This window comes from Musca autumnalis, unplaced genomic scaffold, assembly GCF_047663935.1.
Source record: "Musca autumnalis isolate F117 unplaced genomic scaffold, ASM4766393v1 scaffold_3, whole genome shotgun sequence".
Taxonomy (NCBI): Eukaryota; Metazoa; Arthropoda; class Insecta; order Diptera; family Muscidae; genus Musca; species Musca autumnalis.
This window is the reverse complement of record NW_027411866.1, coordinates 225,280,890-225,305,304: the sequence shown is the minus strand read 5'-3', so window position 1 is coordinate 225,305,304 and position 24,415 is coordinate 225,280,890. Positions and strand designations below refer to the sequence as shown.

At 37.2% G+C, this 24,415-nt stretch overlaps 1 protein-coding gene across 2 annotated transcripts in view; it reads left to right on the top strand.

Moving 5' to 3' along the window:
* Gmap (Golgi microtubule-associated protein) overlaps positions 1–24,415 on the top strand; it is a 167,277-nt gene that overhangs the window by 140,720 nt on the left and 2,142 nt on the right. For both annotated transcript variants that reach the window (XM_073976993.1, XM_073976994.1), the window contains 3 exons: positions 3,596–6,822; positions 12,541–12,704; positions 12,773–12,976. In XM_073976993.1, coding sequence (XP_073833094.1) covers positions 3,596–6,822; positions 12,541–12,704; positions 12,773–12,976 — 3,595 coding nt within the window. The remainder of the gene's footprint in view (positions 1–3,595; positions 6,823–12,540; positions 12,705–12,772; positions 12,977–24,415) is intronic.

The window sequence follows — 24,415 nt, the reverse complement described above, 5'->3', positions numbered from 1 at the left end:
TACAGGATTTAATTTTGGGAGTCATTAACTTCTATAGTTATCGTGTCCAGCAGCCAGTTTAGTTGGTCATCAGAGGATTTTTTTGAGATTTTGGGTCAGGAAGCATGAAATTATATCGTTGTAATCAAAATCACAAGGACTACATTCGATGAAATTTTTAAACCGATCCTCGAACCATCCTTAAATTGCACTTAAACTAAAAATTGGGATTTTTGCGAGGGATATACACCCAATATAGTGCATCTTCGAAGTTGATTTAGGTTTGACAATAATATTATGAATTGTACAATGTTTGGACCAATGCCTGTCACAACTTAGACAATTTTGTGGGAGGCTGGAGGCTCAGAAAATAAAATGTGACTTCTTACAAGCAAAATTAAAAAAATATGTGTCTGTTTTTTTAGAAATCTGTCCTTAAAAACTCCTTAATGTTGTACGAGTTTATAGCGCCATCTATACTTTGGATTGAATAATTATTACTGGCTTTTTTTCCTTTATTTATTGCTCGGGGGAACATAGGGCATCAACAATAAATTTATACAATCATCTATTATGCACAATTGTTTTTATATAATTCCATGATTTATTGCTATTTGCCAGGTCATATTTGGGCGACACGGCATCCTACTGCCCTGCGGCTTCAAATCTAGGGCCATTCTCGATATTGTATTGTGCGGCTTCCGCAAAATGTGACCAATCCAATTCCATTTCATTATCTACGTTGCAATAAGTGTTTCTTCGGCATTCATTAGAAATTGGAATTGACCAGAATATACCACATATGATTCGGAGACATTTGTTGATGAATCTCTGAAGTCTCTGTATACTAAGCTCCACAGCGACCACAACGCCGCACATAGGGTTTTTGAGTCATTATGTTGTGCCAGAAGGTAAAGACTTATTGTGGACATACGAACATTGAACACAGCATTAAATCGACTAGAGCTATGAAATTCGCAAAAAACAAAAAAATAGTAAAAAATCGTCTTAAAGGAAAACCAAAATTGTGAACTGATTTTCCATTTTGTGGAATATATTACGCCATCTTTACGTCAATTTGCCTTTGTCGGAATCTTAGGCCCAGAGGTTAAAATGTGACTTTTTTAAGCAGTACTGAAAAATTAAAAATAAAAAATTAAAAAAAATCAAAATTAAAATTAACGCCATCTACAGTTTACGTCTAATAATTATTAGTGAAATGATGAAGCAGGTCCCGGTCCCCACTAGAGCGATTTCAATGAAATAATTTCAGGGTAAAAAAATCGTCTTAAAGGAAAACGAAAATTGTGAACGGATTTTCCATATTGTGGAATATATAACGCCATCTTTACGACAATTTACTTTTGCGGGAATCTTAGGCCCAGTGGTTAAAATGTGACTTATTTTAAGCAGTATTGAAAATAAAAAAATTAAAACAATAAAAAATAAAAATAATAAAAATAACGCCATATATATTTTAAGTGTAATAATTATTAAAACAAAACATATTGTGGAATATATAACGCCATCTTTACGTCAATTTACTTTTGGAAATCTTAGGCCCAGTGGTTAAAATGTGACTTATTTTAAGCAGTATTGAAAAATTAAAAATAAAAAATAAAAACAATAAAAAATAAAAAATAACGCCATCTATATTTTAAGTGTAATAATTATTAGTGAAATTATTAAGCAAGTCCCGGTCCACACTAAAGTGATTTCAATGAAATAATTTCATGAAATTAGGCGTTCTTAGATCGAGTTTCCCACTACAGCAATTTCATAAAATTACTTTAGTATGGAACTCGATCTAAGAACGCCTACTTTCATGAAATTATTTCATTAAAATCGCTTTAGTGTGGATCGGGACTAAGAGATTACTCATTAATTTGAGACATACTAATCAATATATACATATATAAAGGAGTAGAGTGGCGAATGAGTGACTGATCCATCAATGCCCAGAGAATACTGAGGAACAATTTTTTTCGTAGGGCACACTTGTGATACCACCTTCAAGCAGAATGTAAAAATGTATATAAATTCTTCATTGATTACTATCCTGCTAATGAACTTTTTTTAAAATCTCTTCAAGAGGTTAGGATAGAAGGATATTTCAAATGCTTCAAATTTAATAATTATTCTTGAGGGGGTTTTCTGAGGAAGTTCTCAGCAATTTGAATCCTATACATATAAAGGAGTAAGGTGATGAATGACTGACTGATAATTAACACCCACAAAATATTGCCAAGTAATTGGTTTTTTAGGAACCCTTCTAGTGGTCGGGTTTTTTAATCCATTTAATAATTGTTTATAAAATAAATTGTTATAAAGGTTATAAACTTTGTAAAAACCGTTTATATTTCATAGCGCTATCTATACTTCAAATTTAATAATTGTTGGTCAGAAGTGTAACTCATTTTTTGAGTTACCGACAAAAATAGGTAACACAACAACGCAAAATTATGAATGAAAAGTTTAAATAAAAGTTGACAACACTGTTGCTATCGGTAGTCAGTTACGACTACTTTTTATTGGTCGCTAACTTGCCGAATAATATCGTTAATTACCGAAATTATAAGCACTTTAATTTTACCGATTTTTGTCGGTAACTCAAAAAATGAGTCACAGAATTGTACTACAGGTTTGCTCACCAATTGGAGCATACTTTTGGGCGGAATATTTAGTTAATAATAATTATCTATTACGGTTGTTTGGTAACTGAATTGAGGATATTTATAGACTTATATTTATGAAGAGGTAGGATTTTTAAAATTTTCAAGTCCAATTAATTGAAATTTGAACTATTGAGTTTTTCTAAGGTAATTGTTACTATTTTAACTGCCATAGTCAGCAGAACATCAATTCCCTGTGAGTTTTCTCACTCCCTACTTTTAAGTTGAAACGATGGGGAACTCACGGGGAATCTTCCTTCAGAATAACCCCCATTTTTAAATAATCTACAAATATAATTTCGATATTCCATTGAAATTTGATATTTATGACAAATTATTGATGACTTCAAACTTGATGTTTGAATGGGCAAAACAACCTCCCTACTACCGCTGCTTCCTATACAAAATTTAATTTATTTTTAAACATAAACCATTTTTTCTGTTTCTAAGCGTTTTAATTTCTTGATGACTTACTTAGTGTGGCAAGCAAATAAAGCGAAGAGCAACCAGCTTATCACGCCCGTGTTAATGGAAAACATAAAAATCCATTACAACAAAAACACATTTTGCAAATCGCATATAATTTTTTACATGTTTGCAAATATATACAACAATTTTGTGAAATTATTGCTTGAACAACGAAAAAACACAAAACTCCACAGGCAGGCAGGCAATAAACCTTTTTTAAATTAACAATAAGTCACACTTGACAAAAAAGACCTGACAATGCATTTTGCGGATTGAGTTGCAGTAATAAACAATGAATTCTTGTCGTAGACTTTATGACTTCTAAACGTCTCGTCTCGTCTCGTTTTGTTTGGTTTGGTGGAAATGGAAATTCAGAGAAAACCCATAAATCTTAAATTTATGAACAAACATGTTTAGGAAAAAAACAAAAGTTAGAAAAATTAATTTTTATTTTTTGTTTTTTCATTTCATTTCAGCCCAGCGATAATGCAGCAGGAGCAGCAGGTGGATCTGCATTGGAGGATAGTTGGTGCTGGGAACCAGATAATGTCAAAACAACAGACTCGGAAACCTCTTCGGGAAATGGCAATGAAATTGTCAACATTACCTTGGAAGAGGTGCCGTTGGGCGGCACATCCAAGTCAGCGGGGAAAACGAAAGTGCATCGCTTGGGTAGCGGCGGTGGGGAATTGCAAAAACGCATCCAACAGTTGGAGGAGGAAAATAAGCAGCTAAATAATTCTCTGGAAGAATTGGATACTCAACACAATTTGGAAATGCAAAATGTTTTGGAACTCAAAACAGAGTTGCATGAAAAACTGCAAAGGGTGACAAAAGACCACGAAGCTTTAAAGCAAAAACACGAGGATAAGTTTATACAAACCGAGCTGGAAATGGCCAAATTGCGGAAGTTACAAGAGCAGGCGGAATCTGAAAAGCTAACAATTGCCAAAGAAAAGGAAGCTTTAAGGCAGAAACTCGACGAAAGCTCTTTGGAAATCAAGAGGGTGTTTGAAGAAATGTCAGATCTGCAAAGTCTGTTGGAAAAGAAAACTTTGGACAATCAGGAGTTGATACAACGCATCAAAGAGGTCTCCGAGGAGGCCCAGGCGGATAAAGAAGAATTGCAACAAAAATTGGAATTACTTAATCAAGAAATTGAGCAGCTAAAGGTCACAAAGGCCAAAAAGACTTCCGAATCTTCGAATAGCAGCTCAAATGGCAAACAAAGTGAAGATGAATTTATTGTGGTCAGTGAAAAGGATGCCAACTCATCTGCCTCTGGCACACCACCCTCCAAGGAAGAGTTAAAAGATCGTGTGGTGGCTTTGGAGAATCGTGTCTCCGAATTAACTTTGGAAAATGGTAGTCTCTCATTGAAGCTGCAAGATCGTGAAATGGAAAAGGAATTGTCGCTCAAGGTCTTGAAGGATAATCTCAAATCTATGCAACAAGAAAATGATGAGCTCAATGAAAAGTTACGCATGGCCTTGATAGATCTAGAAGATCAGCAATTCAAAATTAATGACCTCAAGGAAAAAGCTTCAGAGGCAATTATTGCCCAAGAACAACTGAAAGCTTTAAATGAGGAGAAACTTAAATTTGCCGCAGAAATAAAGGAGATGAGAGAATACATGAACAGCTCTCTGGAATTGGAGAAACGTTTACGCCTGGCCGAGCAGGAAAAGGAGTCGTTGCAATTGGAACTACAAAGCTCCAAGGGGGCAGTGGAGAGAATCCAAGCCATGGAACAGAAAATACAAAATCTGACCTATGAAAATCAACAATTGAAATTAAATGCCGAGGCAGAAACTGAGACCCTCAACAATAGTGCCGAACTGGAGCAAAAGCTCAAGGAGCTTAATGAAGAGAATGCACAATTGAAATCTGAGTTAAGGCAAAGAGAAACTTCCGGCAAAAAGCTGCAGTGCATTACTGACTTGGATGATGAAGAAACGGATGGTGATGGTGGTGGTGATGACGAAAGCTTTTCAATGGAAAAGCTTAAAAACTTACTGAAAGCTTTCTCCTCCTCTTCAACAGATTTACAAAACTTAAATCACGAGGAATATGACCAGTTCTACAAGAATCTAAAGGAAAAGCTTAGCAAAATCGATTCCCTACAACGCGATCTAAATCACATGTCCGCTGAGGTCATGGATTTGCAGGATAGCAAATTAATGTGGGATCATGAGAAGAAAACCCTCGAGGCTGATATCTCCCAATACATACTGCAGTGTGATGAACTTATGAAAAACAATGAGATACTCCTCAACGAATTGGAAAATTATAAGCGAAACAAACTCGAAACTATTCACGAAAACAACGAAGAAAATGTTATGCAGCTAGAGACTCAATTGGATGAGTGCACGAAACTCAATCGTACCCTCGAACAGGAATATATGGAGTTGAATGAGAAAATCGAGGAGTTGGAAAAAGAAAATCAAACTCTCAATGAAAAGCTACGGGAGTCTCAACAGCAATATGAGGCCTTAACCACCAGGGAAAAAGATCTAAATCTCCAGGTGGAGACTTTGGAATTGGAGAAATGCAACTTGTTGCTGAAATTCAATGAATATGATTCCAAGGCCCATGAAACAGAAGATGAAAGTAAAAAGCTCCAGGAGTTCCAAGAGAAATGTGCAAGTTTGGAACAACAACTTTCCACATTGGCCAAAGATCATGCCGACCTGGTAAATGCCATGCAAAAACAAAAGGAAAGCCTGCAAGAAAACATCCAGGCCAAGGAAGAGGCTGAAAAGCAGCTACGCTCACAAGAAATGGCAATGCAAAAGAAACTGGACATCCAAATGGCCACACATAATGAACTGCAGCAACAATTTAAGAACACTCAGGCGGAGGCTCAAAAATACCAACAAGAACTGATGGCTAAAAATATTGTTTGCGAAAGCTTGCAGCAAGAGATTAAAGTTCTACAAACATATGTGCAGGGAGCCGAAACTTTGACCAATGAAAAAGCTTTACTTGAAGAAAAGCTTATGGAAAAGCAGCAAGCCACACAAGAACTACAGGAAGAGCTTAAGGGTCTCAAAGAAAAACAAGAAGCCTTAATCAAAGATCTCGAAGAGCACGAAAAATCCAAAGCAGAAGAAAGGGAAAAGTCCCCCGAACACATATCCAAAATAGCCGAACTAGAAGCCAAACTTTTGGCCACGGCAGATTTACAAAAATCCCTGGAAACGTTGCAATTTGAAAAGCAGGAATTAATAAAAGCTTTGCAGCAAAAACATGCCGAAAATATGCAATATTATATGGAAATTCAAAGGTTAACACCTTTGGTGCAACAACAAGCCGAAGCGGAAACTACCCCTGCTGCTGAGACTCCAAAAGCCTGTGATAAATGCCCTGAATTGGAAGCAACAATTGCAGAACTTAAGAAGCAACAAGAAAAATTCCAAGACCAAATAAATTTCCTCAAGGAGAAATCGGATATTCTAACAACCAATCTTTTGACAGAACAAACAAATCAAAAGCTCGTCCAAGAAGAGAAAGCAGATGTTATGGAACAAAATGCCACGCTACGCAAAGATGTTGAACGTCTAAGGGCTCATTTGCTGGAAATTGAAGATATGCATACCCAAGAATCGGTTGAAATGCAACGCGAGTTGGATGAAACCAAGGCACGAATGCAGGAATTGGAAATTGAGGTGTCAAAATCCAGCAACGCCTATACATCGGCAAGGTGAGTGGGAAGAATTTTTTTGATTTTTTTAGGGTTTTTAGAGGTTGCAAGAATGTAAACTGACGACTTAATAGACAACCTTAAAGTTGTCTTAATAGACGACCTTAAAGTCGTCTTAACATACGACCTTAAAGCCGTCTTAATGGACGACCTTAAAGCCGTCTTAATAGACGACCTTCTTCTTCTTCTTCTTTATTTGCACATTCGTTTTCCGAATATAAGCGACCAATACAATTTAATTACAATTATCATATATACATTATTTGTTTTCATACATTATTTATCAAATCTGCAAATCCCTCTCTGTCTCTCGTTATGCTTAATAGATTTGTGACATCTCGAATACCAGTCCATTCCGTGATGTTATCAAGCCATGTTAACTCTTAATAGACGACCTTAAAGTCGTCTTAATAGACGACCTTAAAGTCGTCTTAATAGACGACCTTAAAGTCGTCTTAATAGACGACCTTAAAGTCGTCTTAATAGACGACCTTAAAGTCGTCTTAATAGACGACCTTAAAGTCGTCTTAATAGATGACCTTAAAGTCGTCTTAATAGACGACCTTAAAGTCGTCTTAATAGATGACCTTAAAGTCGTCTTAATAGACGACCTTAAAGTCGTCTTAACAGACGACCTTAAAGTCGTCTTAATAGACGACCTTAAAGTCGTCTTAATAGACGACCTTAAAGTCGTCTTAATAGACGACCTTAAAGTCGTCTTAATAGACGACCTTAAAGTCGTCTTAATAGACGACCTTAAAGTCGTCTTAATAGACGACCTTAAAGTCGTCTTAATAGACGACCTTAAAGTCGTCTTAATAGACGACCTTAAAGTCGTCTTAATAGACGACCTTAAAGTCGTCTTAATAGACGACCTTAAAGTCGTCTTAATAGACGACCTTAAAGTCGTCTTAATAGACGACCTTAAAGTCGTCTTAATAGACGACCTTAAAGTCGTCTTAATAGACGACCTTAAAGTCGTCTTAATAGACGACCTTAAAGTCGTCTTAATAGACGACCTTAAAGTCGTCTTAATAGACGACCTTAAAGTCGTCTTAATAGACGACCTTAAAGTCGTCTTAATAGACGACCTTAAAGTCGTCTTAATAGACGACCTTAAAGTCGTCTTAATAGACGACCTTAAAGTCGTCTTAATAGACGACCTTAAAGTCGTCTTAATAGACGACCTTAAAGTCGTCTTAATAGACGACCTTAAAGTCGTCTTAATAGACGACCTTAAAGTCGTCTTAATAGACGACCTTAAAGTCGTCTTAATAGACGACCTTAAAGTCGTCTTAATAGACGACCTTAAAGTCGTCTTAATAGACGACCTTAAAGTCGTCTTAATAGACGACCTTAAAGTCGTCTTAATAGACGACCTTAAAGTCGTCTTAATAGACGACCTTAAAGTCGTCTTAATAGACGACCTTAAAGTCGTCTTAATAGACGACCTTAAAGTCGTCTTAATAGACGACCTTAAAGTCGTCTTAATAGACGACCTTAAAGTCGTCTTAATAGACGACCTTAAAGTCGTCTTAATAGACGACCTTAAAGTCGTCTTAATAGACGACCTTAAAGTCGTCTTAATAGACGACCTTAAAGTCGTCTTAATAGACGACCTTAAAGTCGTCTTAATAGACGACCTTAAAGTCGTCTTAATAGACGACCTTAAAGTCGTCTTAATAGACGACCTTAAAGTCGTCTTAATAGACGACCTTAAAGTCGTCTTAATAGACGACCTTAAAGTCGTCTTAATAGACGACCTTAAAGTCGTCTTAATAGACGACCTTAAAGTCGTCTTAATAGACGACCTTAAAGTCGTCTTAATAGACGACCTTAAAGTCGTCTTAATAGACGACCTTAAAGTCGTCTTAATAGACGACCTTAAAGTCGTCTTAATAGACGACCTTAAAGTCGTCTTAATAGACGACCTTAAAGTCGTCTTAATAGACGACCTTAAAGTTGCAAGAATGTAAACTGAAAAATTTCAAAGCAGAAGGGGACTTTATAGGCGACCAAAAGTGAGTCTTTATAGACGACCAGAAGGGAGTCTTTATAGACGACCAGAGGGGAGTCTTTATAGACGACCAGAAGGGAGTCTTTATAGACGACCAGAAGCGAGTCTTTATAGACGACCTGAACGGAGTCTTTATGGGCGATCAGAACAGAGTACTTATAGACGGCAAGAAGGGGGTCTTTATAGAAGACTGAAACCGACTTTTTGTAGATAAGAAGGGAGTTTTATACACGAGTCTTTATTGGCCACCAAAAAGCAGACTTTATAGACGACCAGAAGGGAGTCTTTATAGACGACCAGAGGGAAGTCTTTATAGACGACCTGAACGGAGTCTTTATGGGCGACCAGAACAGAGTATTTATAGACGGCAAGAAGGGGGTCTTTATAGAAGACTAAAACCGAGTTTTTGTAGACCAGAAGGGTGTTTTTATACCCGATCAGAAGGGAGTCTTTATAGACCACCAGAAGGGAGACTTTATAGACAGACAGGCAGACAGAAGGGGATCTTTATGGACAACCAAAAGTAATGGTTGCCTCATCGGAATAATGGTCTTGGGCCACAATTATGTTCGGACGAAATCCGTTTCAGACAATTTGGAGTCATTTTAGCTCCAAATTTAGATCGAAGAAAAGTAAGTAAGTCTTTATAGACGACCAAAAGGAAGCCTTTATCAGAGACCAGAAGGGAATTTTTTAGACGCCCAGAAGGGAGTTTTTATAGCCGACCACCGACGTAGCCAGGGGATGGAGTCTTTAGACGAATTTGTGGCACATTTTACTCGCAAAATTTTAAATTTGTCCAGAGGTGTCTTTATAGACGACCAGAAGTAAGTTTTTATAGACGACCAGAAGGGAGTCTTAATAGACGACCTGAACGGAGTCTTTATGGGCGACCAAAACAGAGTATTTATAGAAGTCAAGAAGGGGACTAAAACCGATTTTTATAGACCAGAAGGGAGTTTTTATACACCAGTCTTTATAGACCACCAGAAGGGAGACTTTATAGACAGAAAGGGGTCCTTTTTGGACAACCAAAAGTAATGGGTGCCTCATCGAAATAATGGTCTTGGGCCACAATTATGTACGGACGAAATCCCTTTCAGACAATTTGGTGTCATTTTAGCTCCAATTTAGATCGAAGAGGATAACCGATTTGGTCCCCAAACTTTACACATCGTAATTTCTTGCGGACATATACCCTATTATATTGTCTATGTCTGGGAGACATAGTCCACTCACTCCCTTTGGGTTTCAAAAATTTTCACAAAAGTGCAGTTTAATGACCAGTCTCAGGTTATTGTGGAATTTTTTGCAACAGGTTGTCCTTGCGATCCCTATTACGACGGTACAGTTTTTTTCGGGGGCAAGTCCTTTCTTCTTAAACTAATGGCTCAAAAGCTTCAAAAACCCCTAGCCGGCACCAACTAAAATTACTGATGAGCACAGTAAGTTGCGTATTTAGTATCCAATTGTGGCCTAAACTTTGAGAATCGTAGAAAGTCTTTAAGTTCCATGAAAGTCTACATCAGACAATACCTACGGATACCTTCCTCAAGTACAAAGTTCGAAATTTTAATTTAAGTGCAGTTTAAAGCCTGTTCAAAAATATCAATTTGAAATGGTCAAAACTTTTTAATTTGTAAAATTTCTTCCAAACATATATCAAGTTCCATGGCGTCGGGCAGCGCTTTCGGGTACCATCCTTAGAAAAGTTTAAAATGTTCCCATAAGGGCTGTGCAAGGGTTGTTTTGAAATTTTCATGGAATGTAGTTCTTGTGACTCTAATCAAAAATATATCATTTTTATCTCGTGGACAAGTCCATGCTTCCTGACATAATGAAAAAAGTCCTACGGTTGATTGGTACGGTAACTATCGAAAGGAGTGACTGATATTGGTCCAACCTTTGCACATCGCAATATTTCACTCAAACTTAAATCAAGTTAGAAGATGGTTTTAGGTCTTTTCGATTGTAATCAGATTTCCATCGAAGGTAGTTCTTGTGGTCCTGTTTACAAAAATATTAAGTATATCGGGTGTAAGTCCATGCTTCTGACATAATCAGCCCAAAAGCTCTAAAAAGTCCCACGGTGTCCAATTAAAACGGCTGTTCGGCAGTTAACAGAGTGTCTGTCATTAGTCCAAACTTTACACATCGCAATTTTTCACTTAAACTTAAATCAAGTTCGAAAATCGACTATATCGGAAAACTCCTTCCAGTGATTCCCAAAAAAAATCAACATTTTTGCTTAAGTGCAGTTTATAGGCTGTTCGAGAATAGTTTTGAAATTTTCATCAAATTTACTCCATGTGATTATAATTACAACGATATTATTCATTTTATGAGCAAGTCCATACTTGCTGACCTAATGGTCCAAAAGCTACGAAAATCCTACGGCAACTAATTAATATGGCTAATTGGCACTATTTATGAAATGATTTCGAAAATTAAATCTAGTTCCATGGTGGATTGATTATGTCGGTCTCTCCCTTCAGTTACCTCCGCCGCAAAAGTTCAATACTTTTGCCCTTCAATCCAGTTTAAGGTCTCTTTTCGTATATTGTTGAAATTTTAAAAGTCGATAGTCATTGTGATCATCACTACAACATTGTATTTTTTTGCCAGGGGAATCAATACCTCAGATATGGGCCTCGAAATGTCACCTAAAAACGTCAATACACAGTTATGGGCCTCAAAATGTTACCTAAAAACGTCAATAACTCAGATATGGGCCCTGAAATGTCGTCTAAAATGTCCGTTGGGAACTTTCAAACTTCTTTTGTCAGCTACGAAAAAGATCTTGGAGCAAGTTGAGTTGAGCCGCTCAGCTAAAATATTTTTTCTTTAAATTGTAATTTTTTTTTAAATAGCCGGCCTTCGGCAGATCTTATGTCAAGATTTTCCACACTAAAAACAACTTTTCCATTGTCTTCTTCAAAAAATATGGCCACATCATTTCAACAACATTTTGTTCCCAAAATTCCGACTATAGCATGCCTGTATCTTTGTTCCCGAAATTATCAACAACATTTTTTTTTATCAGAATAGCAAAGACAAATAAAAAAAAGCAAAAAGAAAAAAAGCTGCACAATACAAAAAAACGTTAATTAAGCAGAACAAAGAGACGACTAATACTTTCATTTGGTTTGGTTTTTATGGCACAATAATGGCTAGAAAGAGTTGACGACAATATAACCTAAACAACCAAACGCTCAACAACACCTGTGTAAAGTTTGCACAAAAAATTATTATTATCATCTAATTATAACAAATAGTAACAACAGACAGAAACAGCGAGCGATCGCGGGCAAAAACGTTTAAAAAAAACACAGCCTGGCTGGCTGATAGGTGAAGGTATGAAGGCATTCAACCAAGGCAAAAACAGAAAAGCAATATGCTGGTGAATTATTGACTGACGCCATGTTGGCGGCCATTTTGTGCAAAACGATGTGTACCTTAAAAAAAAACAACGAAACCAAACCAAAAATTGTTATTAACATTTTTTTATGCATTAAAACAAATATTCCTCCTTATCGTTGTCACTCGCTTCAACAAAAAAAAAAAACAAATTTACTAGCGGTATAATATTCACACCGAGAAACGGTATTCACTATATGCTTTAAATATTTTAATAGCTATTCTCAGAAATTAAAATTTTTTCATAACTAATTTTTCTTCATTTGTTTTCCTCTTTGTTCTAGTATTCGTGCCAATCAACATGCGGAAACGTTACAGGCCCAATATACCTTGGTCATACAACAAAGAGATGAATTGCTACACAAACTTTCATTGGCTGAGGATCGTGAATCGAAAAATCAAGCTGCCTTGACTAATTTGCAATGTGCTTTGGAACAGTTTCAAAATGGTAAATAACAATTTTGAATGTCCTATTAAAATAAATATTTAAAAATATTTCGTTTTATTTCCCGCCAGACAAAGAGAATGACATCAAATCGGCCACCTTACGCATACGCAAAGAGTTGCAACATCACATGGACAAAGAATCCCAATTACAATTGGAAATCCAACAGTTACAGCAACAGCTGGCTGATGCCACCCAGGGTTTAAATGCTGCTGCACGTTTATCCGATCAATTGGAATCTTGCCAACAAACCATACAGGCCTTAAGGGAAGAGGGTAAGTAGGGGATTTTGATGAATAATACATCCATCTGCAAACAAGAATCGTAGATAATTTCAAAATCACAAAAAAAATGTGTGTGTGAACTAACTCGATTTGGAATGAATTACAAAGCTATTCATAAAGTGCACTAACAAAAACAAAATTTTATCACGGAATTGAAAAACAACAAAACACCAAACGTTATTTCAAAATCTTAGCCCGGAAGGATCTTTTTTAGTCGTTTATAAAGTCGAGGACTTAAAGTCGTCTTAAAAGATGCCCTTAAAATGGTCTTAATAGATGACCTTAAAGTCGTCTTAATAGACGACCTTAAATTCGTCTTAATAGACGACCTTAAATTCGTCTTAATAGATGACCTTAAAGTCGTCTTAATAGACGACCTTAAAGTCGTCTTAATAGACGCCCTTAAAGATGTCTTAATAGACGACCTTAAAGTCGTCTTAATAGACAACCTTAAAGTCGTCTTAATAGACGACCTTAAAGTCGTCTTAATAGACGACCTTAAAGTCGTCTTAATAGACAACCTTAAAGTCGTTCCTATATAGACGACTTTAAGGTCGTCTATATAGATGACTTTAAGGTCGTCCTTATAGACGACTTTAAGGTCGTCCTTATAGACGACTTTAAGGTCGTCTTTATAGACGACTTTGAGGTCGTCTTTATAGACGACTTTGAGGTCGTCTTTATAGACGACTTTGAGTTCGTCTTTATAGACGACTTTGAGGTCGTCTTTATAGACGACATTATAGACGACTTCGACGTGTTTATAGACGACTTTAAGGTCGTTATAATAGACGACTTTGAGGTCGTCTTTATAGACGACTTTGAGGTCGTCTTTATAGGCGACATTATAGACGACTTCGACGTGTTTATAGACGACTTTAAGGTCGTCTTTATAGACGACTTTAAGGTCGTTATAATAGACGACTTTAAGGTCGTTATAATAGACGACTTTGGGGTCGTCTTTATAGACGACTTTGGTGTCGTCTTTATAGACGATTTTAAGATCGTCTTTATAGACGACTTTAAGATCGTCTTTATAGCCGACTTTTAAGTCGTCTTTATAGACGACTTTAAGATCGTCTTTATAGCCGACTTTTAAGTCGTCTTTATAGACGACTTTAAGATCGTCTTTATAGCCGACTTTTAAGTCGTCTTTATAGACGACTTTGGTGTCGTCTTTATAGACGACTTTGGTGTCGTCTTTATGGACGACTTTGGTGTCGTCTTTATAGACGACTTTGGTGTCGTCTTTATGGACGACTTTGGTGTCGTCTTTATAGACGACTTTAAGGTCGTCTTTATAGACGACTTTAAGGTCGTCTTTATAGACGACTTTAAGGTCGTCTTTATAGACGACTTTAAGGTCGTCTTTATAGACGACTTTAAGGTCGTCTTTATAGACGACTTTAAGGTCGTCTTTATAGACGACTTTAAGGTCGTCTTTATAGACGATTTTAAGGTCGTCTTTATAGACGACTTTAAGGTCGTTATAATAGACGACTTTAAGGTCGTTATAATAGACGACTTTAAGGTCGTTATAATAGACGACTTTGGGGTCGTCTTTATAGACGACTTTGGTGTCGTCTTTATAGACGACTTTGGTGTCGTCTTTATAGACGACTTTAAGATCGTCTTTATAGACGACTTTAAGATCGTCTTTATAGACGACTTTAAGATCGTCTTTATAGACGACTTTAAGATCGTCTTTATAGACGACTTTAAGATCGTCTTTATAGACGACTTTAAGGTCGTCTTAATAGACGATCTTAAAGACGACTTTGGGGTCGTCTTTATAGACGACTTTAAGGTCGTCTTAATAGACGATCTTAAAGACGACTTTGGGGTCGTCTTTATAGACGACTTTAAGGTCGTCTTTATAGACGACTTTAAGTTTGTCTTTATAGACGACTTTAAGGTTGTCTTTATATACGACGTTAAGGTCGTATTTATGTCGATCGACCTTAAAGTCGTCTTAATACGGGGACTTCAAAGTCGCCCTTATGCGGCGACTGTAATGTCGGCGAACATAATGTCGTCTTCGTCGTCGTCTTTATAGACTACTTTAAGGTCGTCTTTATAGACGACTTTAAGGTCGTCTTTATAGACGACTTTAAGGTCGTCTTTATAGACGACTTTAAGGTCGTCTTTATAGACGACTTTAAGGTCGTCTTTATAGACGACTTTAAGTTCGTCTTTATAGACGACTATAAGTTCGTCTTTATAGACGACTATAAGGTCGTCTTTATAGACGACTTTAAGGTCGTCTTTATACACGACTTTGAGGTTGTCTCATAGACGACTTTGAGGTCGTCTTTATAGACGACTTTAAGGTCGTCTTTATAGACGACTTTAAGGTCGTCTTTATAGACGACTTTAAGGTCGTCTTTATAGACGACTTTAAGGTCGTCTTTATAGACGACTTTAAGGTCGTCTTTATAGACGACTTTAAGGTCGTCTTTATAGACGACTATAAGGTCGTCTTTATAGACGACTTTAAGGTCGTCTTTATAGACGACGTTAAGGTCGTCTTTATAGACGACTTTAAGGTCGTCTTTATAGACGACTATAAGGTCGTCTTTATAGACGACTTTAAGGTCGTCTTTATAGACGACTTTAAGGTCGTCTTTATAGACGACTTTAAGGCCGTCTTTTTAGACGACTTTAAGATTGTCTTTATAGACGACTTTAAGGTCTTTGAGGACTTTGAGGTTGTCTCATAGACGACTTTGAGGTCGTCTTTATAGACGACTTTAAGGTTGTCTTTATAGTCGACTTTAAGGTCGTCTTTATAGACGACTTTAAGGTCGTCTTTATAGACGACTTTAAGGTCGTCTTTATAGACGACTTTAAGGTCGTCTTTATAGACGACTTTAAGGTCGTCTTTATAGACGACTTTAAGGTCGTCTTTATAGACGACTTTAAGGTCGTCTTTATAGACGACTTTAAGGTCTTTGAGGACTTTGAGGTTATCTCATAGACGACTTTGAGGTCGTCTTTATCGTCTATAAGGACGACCTCAAAGTCATCTATGAGACAACCTTAAAGTCGTCCATAAAGACGACCTTAAAGTCGTCTATAAAGACGACCTTAAAGTCGTCTATAAAGACGACCTTAAAGTCATCTATAAAGACGACCACAAATTCGTCTATAGAGACGACCTTAAAGTCGTCTATAAAGACGACCACATATTCGTCTATAGAGACGACCTTAAGGTCGTCTAAAAAGACGATCTTAAAGTCGTCTATAAAGACGACCTTAAAGTCGTCTAAAAAGACGATCTTAAAGTCGTCTATAAAGACGACCTTAAAGTCGCCTATAAAGACGACCTTAAAGTCGCCTATAAAGACGACCTTAAAGTCGCCTATAAAGACGACCTTAAAGTCGCCTATAAAGACGACCTTAAAGTCGCCTATAAAGACGACCTTAAAGTCGCCTATAAAGACGAACTTAAAGTCGCCTATAAAGACGACCTTAAAGTCGCCTATAAAGACGACCTTAAAGTCGCCTATAAAAACGACCTTAAAGTCGCCTATAAGGGCGACCTTAAAGTCGCCTATAAAGACGACCTTAAAGTCGCCTATAAAGACGACCTTAAAGTCGCCTATGAGGGCGACCTTAAAGTCGCCTATAAGGGCGACCTTAAAGTCGCCTATAAGGACGACCTTAAAATCGCCTATAAAGACGACCTTATGTTCGTCCATAGAGGCGACTTTAAGGTCATCTTATTGACGACTTTAAGGTCATCTTATTGACGACTTTAGGGTCGGTTACTTAAACGACTTGAAGCTGGTCTACTTAGACTACTTTAAATTTGTATATAAACGACTATAAGGTCGTTTATAAAGACGACTTTAAGGTCGTATATTACTCGTCTATTAAGATGATTTTAACGTCGTATATTAAGATGACTTTAAGGTCTTCGATTAGGACGACTACAGAGTCGTTTATTTATACGACATTATGGACGTCTATTTAGACGACTCTAAGACCATCCTTCGTAAGCTATTTTCTGCAAATTATCCTAAGTATAGATCAAATTAAAAAGTGTAATAAAAACTATATATTAAAAAATATGCACCATCCACCCACCCAAATGCACACCATCCCCACCAACAAACTCATCCCTCACCAAAAACACCACAAATATCAAAGCAACCAAGCAAATTAAATAAAAAAACCGAATGCAAATCAAAAATCAATTAAAACAACAACAACTCATCTACCCACCCTCAAATATGGATTCTTAAAAATAAATATCAGCTGGTAATTCTGGGATTTTTTACAAAAAACATATTGGCATTCCCCGGAATTTCAGTTGGTATGGATTTTTTTGAATTATTCTATTACACCATTTATAATATAACTAATGCAATAATGTAAAAACAAAATTTTGAAATATTATAAATAACAAACATATTTGATGTAGTTTTTTTCAAAAAGTTGCAAATTTTTATTTTGTTTACATTTTTTTTTATTAATTTTTATTATTTAATTTTGTGTTTTATATGTGTGTATGTGTTTATTTGGATTATTTAATATTTATTCTTATGTGTTTTATTATTAACATTTTTTGTTTAGAACCTTTTTTTAATATTAGGGCAATATCCTCGATGTAATTCCCAAAACGACATGAATATGAATTAGGAACTAATATAACTTTCACAATACATTTCCAAACTTTTAAAGTAGTTCCAAGAAATTATTAGTTTTTTTAATTCAGATAGACTATTAAAACTACAAAAAAAAAACCTCATGGGAAGTAAGGGGTTTCCTTTATGTAATTAATGGATTTTTTCTATGTGTGAATATAGTACATTGCACAGTTTCTTGTGTAGCCTCCTCCCGTTATCCTTTTATTGTGGTATTGGGTTTAATGTCCTTGTAACAATGAAATGTTTCCTTTAAATTACCCTTTTGTATATAACATAAACATTACATTTTGTTTACATACGTTGTTTAACCAATTGCTTTACATTTCCCATTATTTGTACATTTAAAACACCTGCTGCTTCCTAATTAACTTATTTAATTTACTGCTTTTCAAATAAACATATCCGTATAACTTTTCCTCGTTGCCAAACAAAACAACTGCCAAAAAGAAAATTATGTTTTAAAAACTAATGTCCGTTTTCAAGCAATCTCATTATGTAATGTGGTGATTTAATTTTGTTCCCAATCACGTTGCATGTGGAGATTACTTGGCCTGACATTAAAGTCTACATTTTTCGTTTTATTTAATTTTTGAAGCTGTTTTTTTTAAATTTATTTTCTAATTAATTTTTAACTTAACTTTTTTAATTTAAAATAAAAATCTATTGTGCCGTCCTTTCATTTGTTAACATTTAAAGAATTTTTTTTTTTTTGTTTTTAAGCATGTTTAATTTGTAACATTTTGCAACTTTTTTCTTCTAAAATGTGTAAGGTTAGGAAAAAAAGTGCGTGTGAATAAACGGTTCCCGGTTCCCCAAATATCCGTTCGTGACTCAATTTCCCCCGAACGAATTTGTAATACTTTTGTCTGTCAGAGTATTACATTAGGTACTGGTGTTGATTTGTTCACAAATTTGTTGTTGCTTTTTTCGACAGCGACAAAAATTTAACCGACCAGTACTTATGTCATACTTACATACAGATGAAATGTAAATGTCATCGTCAATAACAATAACAACCGACGCATGTGGAATGTGTTTGCTGCAAGTGTTTTTAATTTAATCCCTAAAAATATGCACCGAAAAAATAAAACAATAATCCGAAAAGATAATGAGAGCATGAAACATAAATAAATTAAAATATGAAAAAAGTGAAGTGTTAAATAAAATTACTAAATATAAGCAAAAATAAAATAAAAAATTTTCATTTAAAAAAAGAAAATAAATAATAGTTATAAATAAAATAAAGAATAAGAAGAATATAAAAATTATTTTCCAATTACAAAACAGTGAGTGGATGGAAAAAGTTCTGTGGTGGTCAATGCATACACAAAAAAAAAATAGCTCCAAATCTTGTCATATTGAGATCTTTCCGTTATGAATAGTGGAAATAAATACCTGTTTTAAAATGTGGTTCATTGGCGGATTCACTTCTTTTTTCAAAGATTTTTGGGCTGCATATCGCTTTTCTGTCCCTAAAAATGGCTAGTTTAGGTCAACATATATAAAAATCCCCAACTCCGATATACCCTCGATATTGACCACAGCAATCAAAACGGACATCGAAGCACCTTGTGCAAGAACGACCGAATCCTTGGGCGGGGACGGCAGTATGACGACACTGGACAAAGTGATCTACGCCATACATCAACATAGCAGGGAATTGCTCGATAGTGAGGCCATTCGACTGAGTCAGGAGAGCCCTCCTCCGGGGGACTGGGAGAGCTGGGAGGACGATGAGATGGATATTACAATTATCCCATCTCAATCGTCCAAAGAAGTTCCCTCAGTTGCCATAAAAAGCTCCAACCTTGCAGTCGAGGATCGTGACCCTTAGGGCAAGATGCCTTGGTTGAAGAGGACGTGGAGGAGGAAGCGACGACCACCCCCACGTCCTCACCAGACAAGACAAGCCGCGCCAGGCAAAGGAAGTACAGGTATAATTACCGAAGAGCCGTATATTGCTGCTCAAGATTTATTGGCAGGAACCCCACTGAGGTAACTCAGGCAGAATTTAGGGAATTTGGACTGAAGATTTGTGAGGTGTTTCGAACGGAAATATCCTCACATTGAGAAGCTCTTCCTTCCAATTGACCAAATTCCGACCCCTGTAAAGGATGCAGTTTCCAGCCCAATGGCTGTGGTAAAGGCATCCGTTACAGGGAAACAAGGAAAACCGATGGTGTCGAGCTGCTCGAGTCCTTTGCGGATATCTTTGGTGACTGCGGCTCCGTCGGTCCCGAAGACGACGAAACGCTCGGGAACCACTGGCGCGAACACTGCCTTTTCGAAGTTGGCGCAGGGAAGGAGGCAGTCGCAAACCAAGTAGCCGCCTATGTCGACTGCATTTTTGGCAGCTGCTGCCGGGCCTGTTGGGGAAAAAGAAGGGAGGACTGGCCTACAGACCACTGTAAAATCGTCTGCATCTAACGGATTTCACTCTTCTGAAGGTAAAAAGGATGGAGTGAGAAATAGTGTTGGCACTGTGTGAACATTTTCGCTTAAGTGCAATTTTAGGGCTGTTCGAGGATTCTTTTGAAATTCCAACCGAAGGTACTCTTTGTGGTCCAGTTTACAGCGATATACAGTTTTTCGTCGGCAAATCCATACTTCCTTATTTAATGTTCCAAAAAGCTCTAAAAATATTACGGTGTCCTACTGGCCGGTTGGCACGACAACTATTGAAAAAAGTGACTGACATTGGTCCAACCTTTACACCCTTTACGTTTTCGTACGATTTGCCATACAAATATTCTCTTCGTGTTCATCATTGCTTTACACATCGTAATATTTCTCTCTAACTTGAATTAAGTTCGAAGGTGATCTATATGGGACAACTCCTTCCGATACCTCCCTTACAAAAGTTCAAAATTATTGCTAAAGTGTTGGGGGATTTTTACATAGACACCGTCAAATGTATGTCTGCCACGATGACAGTCGAAAGAATGGCTCCCAAAATTAGATCCAGTTCCAAGATGGTCAGTAAATTCCTACATTTCCTGAGTGTTGCAGCTAGGTAAATCTTTTCTATAAGATAAGCTGTGCGGACTCGACGATAAAAAAGTACGTCAAATAGCATTGAGTGACTCGGTTTGCACTCATTGATATGAGAGAAGTCCCTCTACTCCCATCAAGTACTTTTGCGGGAACATATTGTCACCTGGAATGCCCAAAAACGTAACCCTCAACGATATGTATGTGTGGATAAAGGCCTCGACACATAAACGGCTGGCTTTCTGGGCAAATGTATGTCTGCCACGATGACAGTCGAATGAATGACTCCCACAATTAGATCCACTTCCAAGATGGTCAGTAAATTCCTACACTTCCTGAGTATTTCAGCCAGTTAAATCTTCTCTACAAGACAAGCTGTGCCGACTCGACGAAAAAGAAGTACGTCAAATACCATTGAGTCACTCGGTTTGCACTCATTGATATGATAGAAGCCCCTCTTCTCCCGTCAAGTACCTTTGTGGGAACATATCGTCACCTGAAATGCCCAAAAACGTAACCCTCAACGATATGTATGTGTGGATAAAGGCCTCGACACATAAACGGCTGGCTTTCTGGCTGAAATAATTTCTGGGAAAGGAAAAAAGAAATGTCAGAACCACATTTGAATTAGGTCGAACTTGGTCTTTAGTCTTTTACCAGAAATGACTTCAGCCAGAAAGCCAGCCGCTTATGTGTCGAGGCCTTAAACCTTTCGAATAATTTTCCTTCTCATACTTGGCGAAACCCAAATAGAGCACTTACCATTGAGCTAAAGTAGAACAAGGCACCAATCTTTGATATGAGGGAAATCTATCTCTCCTTTTTAATTGTGGGATGTTTGTGGGGAAATGTTTTTATACCCTCAGCATTTATGCTAACACTTTCGTACGGGCAAAATATGCCTCATCGAAATAATGGTTTTAGACCCCAAGTATGTTTGGACGAAATCCGTTTTAGACAACTTGGAGTTGATTTATCCATGTCCCTACGTCTGTCTGTCTGGCTGGTCGGAGCGCACGATAACTCTCGAACGGATCAATCGATTCGGTCCCGTAATATTTTGCCCAATCTGGTTTAAGTTCGAAGATGGGTTATATTGGTCCATTCCTTCCCCACAAAAGTTCGAAAATGTCCGGAAAAATTGTACGCACGATAATTCTTAAAGGGAGTAACCGCTTTGGTCCATACATTGCACATTGTGAAATGTCCAATATGGACTCAATTCGTCCACTTGAGGTACCTTCCACACAAATTTCCGAAAAATTTCAGTTTAGTGCCTGCTATCGAATCGCTTAGATTTTTGTTGTAGAAACTTGTAGTCACTGCCCTCCATACGATGGTACAAGTCTCATTAGGGGCAAGTCCATACTTCCTGAGAAAACAGCCGCCTGAAAGCTGCAAAAACCAAAGAACAGAACAGCAGATTCGGTCCAACATTTAGCCTTAGTAATATTTTGTCCAAACATAGTTTAAGTTCGAAGATGGGCTATATCGGTCCTCTCCTTCCGGTACCTCCCACACAAAAGTTCAAAAATGTTCGGAAAATTTGTGCGCAAGATAGCTCTTGAAGGGAGTAACCGATTTGTTCCATACTTTGCACATCGTGAAATTTCTACCAGACGTAGTTCACGGTACAATATGGACTATACCGATCAATTCCTTTGGGTAACTCCCACACAAAATTTCGGATAAGTTCACTTTAAGACCTGCTATCAAATCACATTGATTTTATACCCTCCACCATAGGATGGGGGCATATTAAGATTGTCATTCCGTTTGTAACTACTCGAAATAATCATTGTAGACCCCACATATTATTGATCAGCGTGCAATTCTACATCGATATAGCCATGTCCGTCCGTCTGTCCGCCTGTGGAAATCACTCTAGCGTCCGAACGGATTGACAAAGTTGGATGAAATTTTGGGAAAATCTATTATATGTACGTAGGACTTTTGGTATTGAAAGCAGGCTATGTAGTTCCACGCTTTCGTATAGCCCCCATACAAAATGACGCGTGACGCGTCGTCGTTTTAAGGAATTTTTAAGATATTTGTCCCATTTTACGACCGAATTGGTTGTAATTTGGTATTTTGTATCTCCAGAGGCCAAAAAACATTCCTACCAAAGTTGGTTTATATAGGTCAACGTTGTGGTATAGCCCCCATATAACGCCCCATATAAAGTACGCGTCATTTTAATATATTTTGAATGTATTAGACCCATTTGACCATAGAATTGGTTGTAATTTGGTATTTTGTGTCTCCATAGGCGTAGAAACATAGGACGATATCTCCCGATATTCGATATTTTGAAGGTTTTGGCCTCATTATCACACCGAGATGGCTGAAATTTGGTATTTAGTCTTCGATGGGGGTATTAAACTTTCCCCCAGAAATTTGTAGGTATAGGTCCACGCCATCATATAGCCCCCATAGAACGGTACCTTCCGATTTTCGGTATTTTGAAGGTTATGGTCACATTAATCCACCGAAATGGCTGAAATTTGTGGTGGAGGGTATAAAAAGTTCGGCCCGACCGAACTTAACACTTTTCCTACTTGTTTTTGAATCAACTTGCATTCGCTGCCTAAATTACGACGGTAGAAGTTTTTTCAGGGGCAAGTCCATACTTCTTGTGAAAGCAGCTCGAAAGGTTTAAAAAACCCTTATGGCAGCATTTGTAGTGGCTTTCGTCATAATTTTTCCAAACTTAGTGTCAGTTCGAAGATGAGCAATAACGGCCCACAGTTTCCAGTACTCCCCCATCCCCCCTTACGTTTAAAAAATGTCACAAAAAAGGTATGCACGATATCTCTTGAACGGGGCAATCACTTTGCATCTCCTTAAATTTTGTCCAGATTTAGTTTAACTTCTCTCTTTAGGGTACCTCCCCCACAAGATTTCCACATTTGAGTCTAAGTGCAGTTTAGGGTCTGTCTGAAGATCTTTTGGAAATGTATACCGTTGCTTTTCGTTGTGGTCTTGTTTACAGCGATATTATGTTTTGCGTGGACAAGTGAATGCTTCCTGGCATACTGGTCCAAAAGTTATACGATGACCCACTGAAATGACTTGTGGGCGTGATATCTATCGAAAAGATATGACTCCCAAAATAAGATCCACTTATATAAAGGACTATGTCGGTCCATTCTTTCAAGTATCTCCTCCGCAACATTTTTGAAATTTAATCTTAATCCACATTTTGGTCGGCAAGTTGAAATGTCGTAAAAGGGTCACAAAATTCTAAAAAGACCCTAAATATATTCCATCTGTCCGTAGATAAATGTTTTAATTCACATAGGCTGAGTGTATTTCTGTCGCAAAGCCGACTGATACTTGTTTGCTTGTTTGTTTTTTTATACCATTCACCCTTAGCCAATGACTCGGACATATCTTCCATTTAGAATCAGACTGATAATCATTGTTACTAAATGATTATTGAGTTCAACCTAACGTAGATTTATGCCGCGGAAAGAGCAATCAGTTTCTGATTGAATTCTTCTACGAGACATAACGAATGAACTTTTCTGAACTATCAGTATCTATGGGGGGCCAAACCAGTCTTATATAGGGTCTTTCGATTTCTCAATTATTTGAGAATTCAGTGGCCTGTTAACCCCATTCTCATGTGACTTCACAGAAGTTTTTTTTGTGGGGGGTTTCTCTTAGATCGAAACGTGGAGCAAGTCTGTGTAAGATTTATCCGTCTCTTTATCACTGCAACCTTAAACATTTGAATACCGAAGCATCCGCAAACATCATATGGCGACTAAATTCGATAACATGG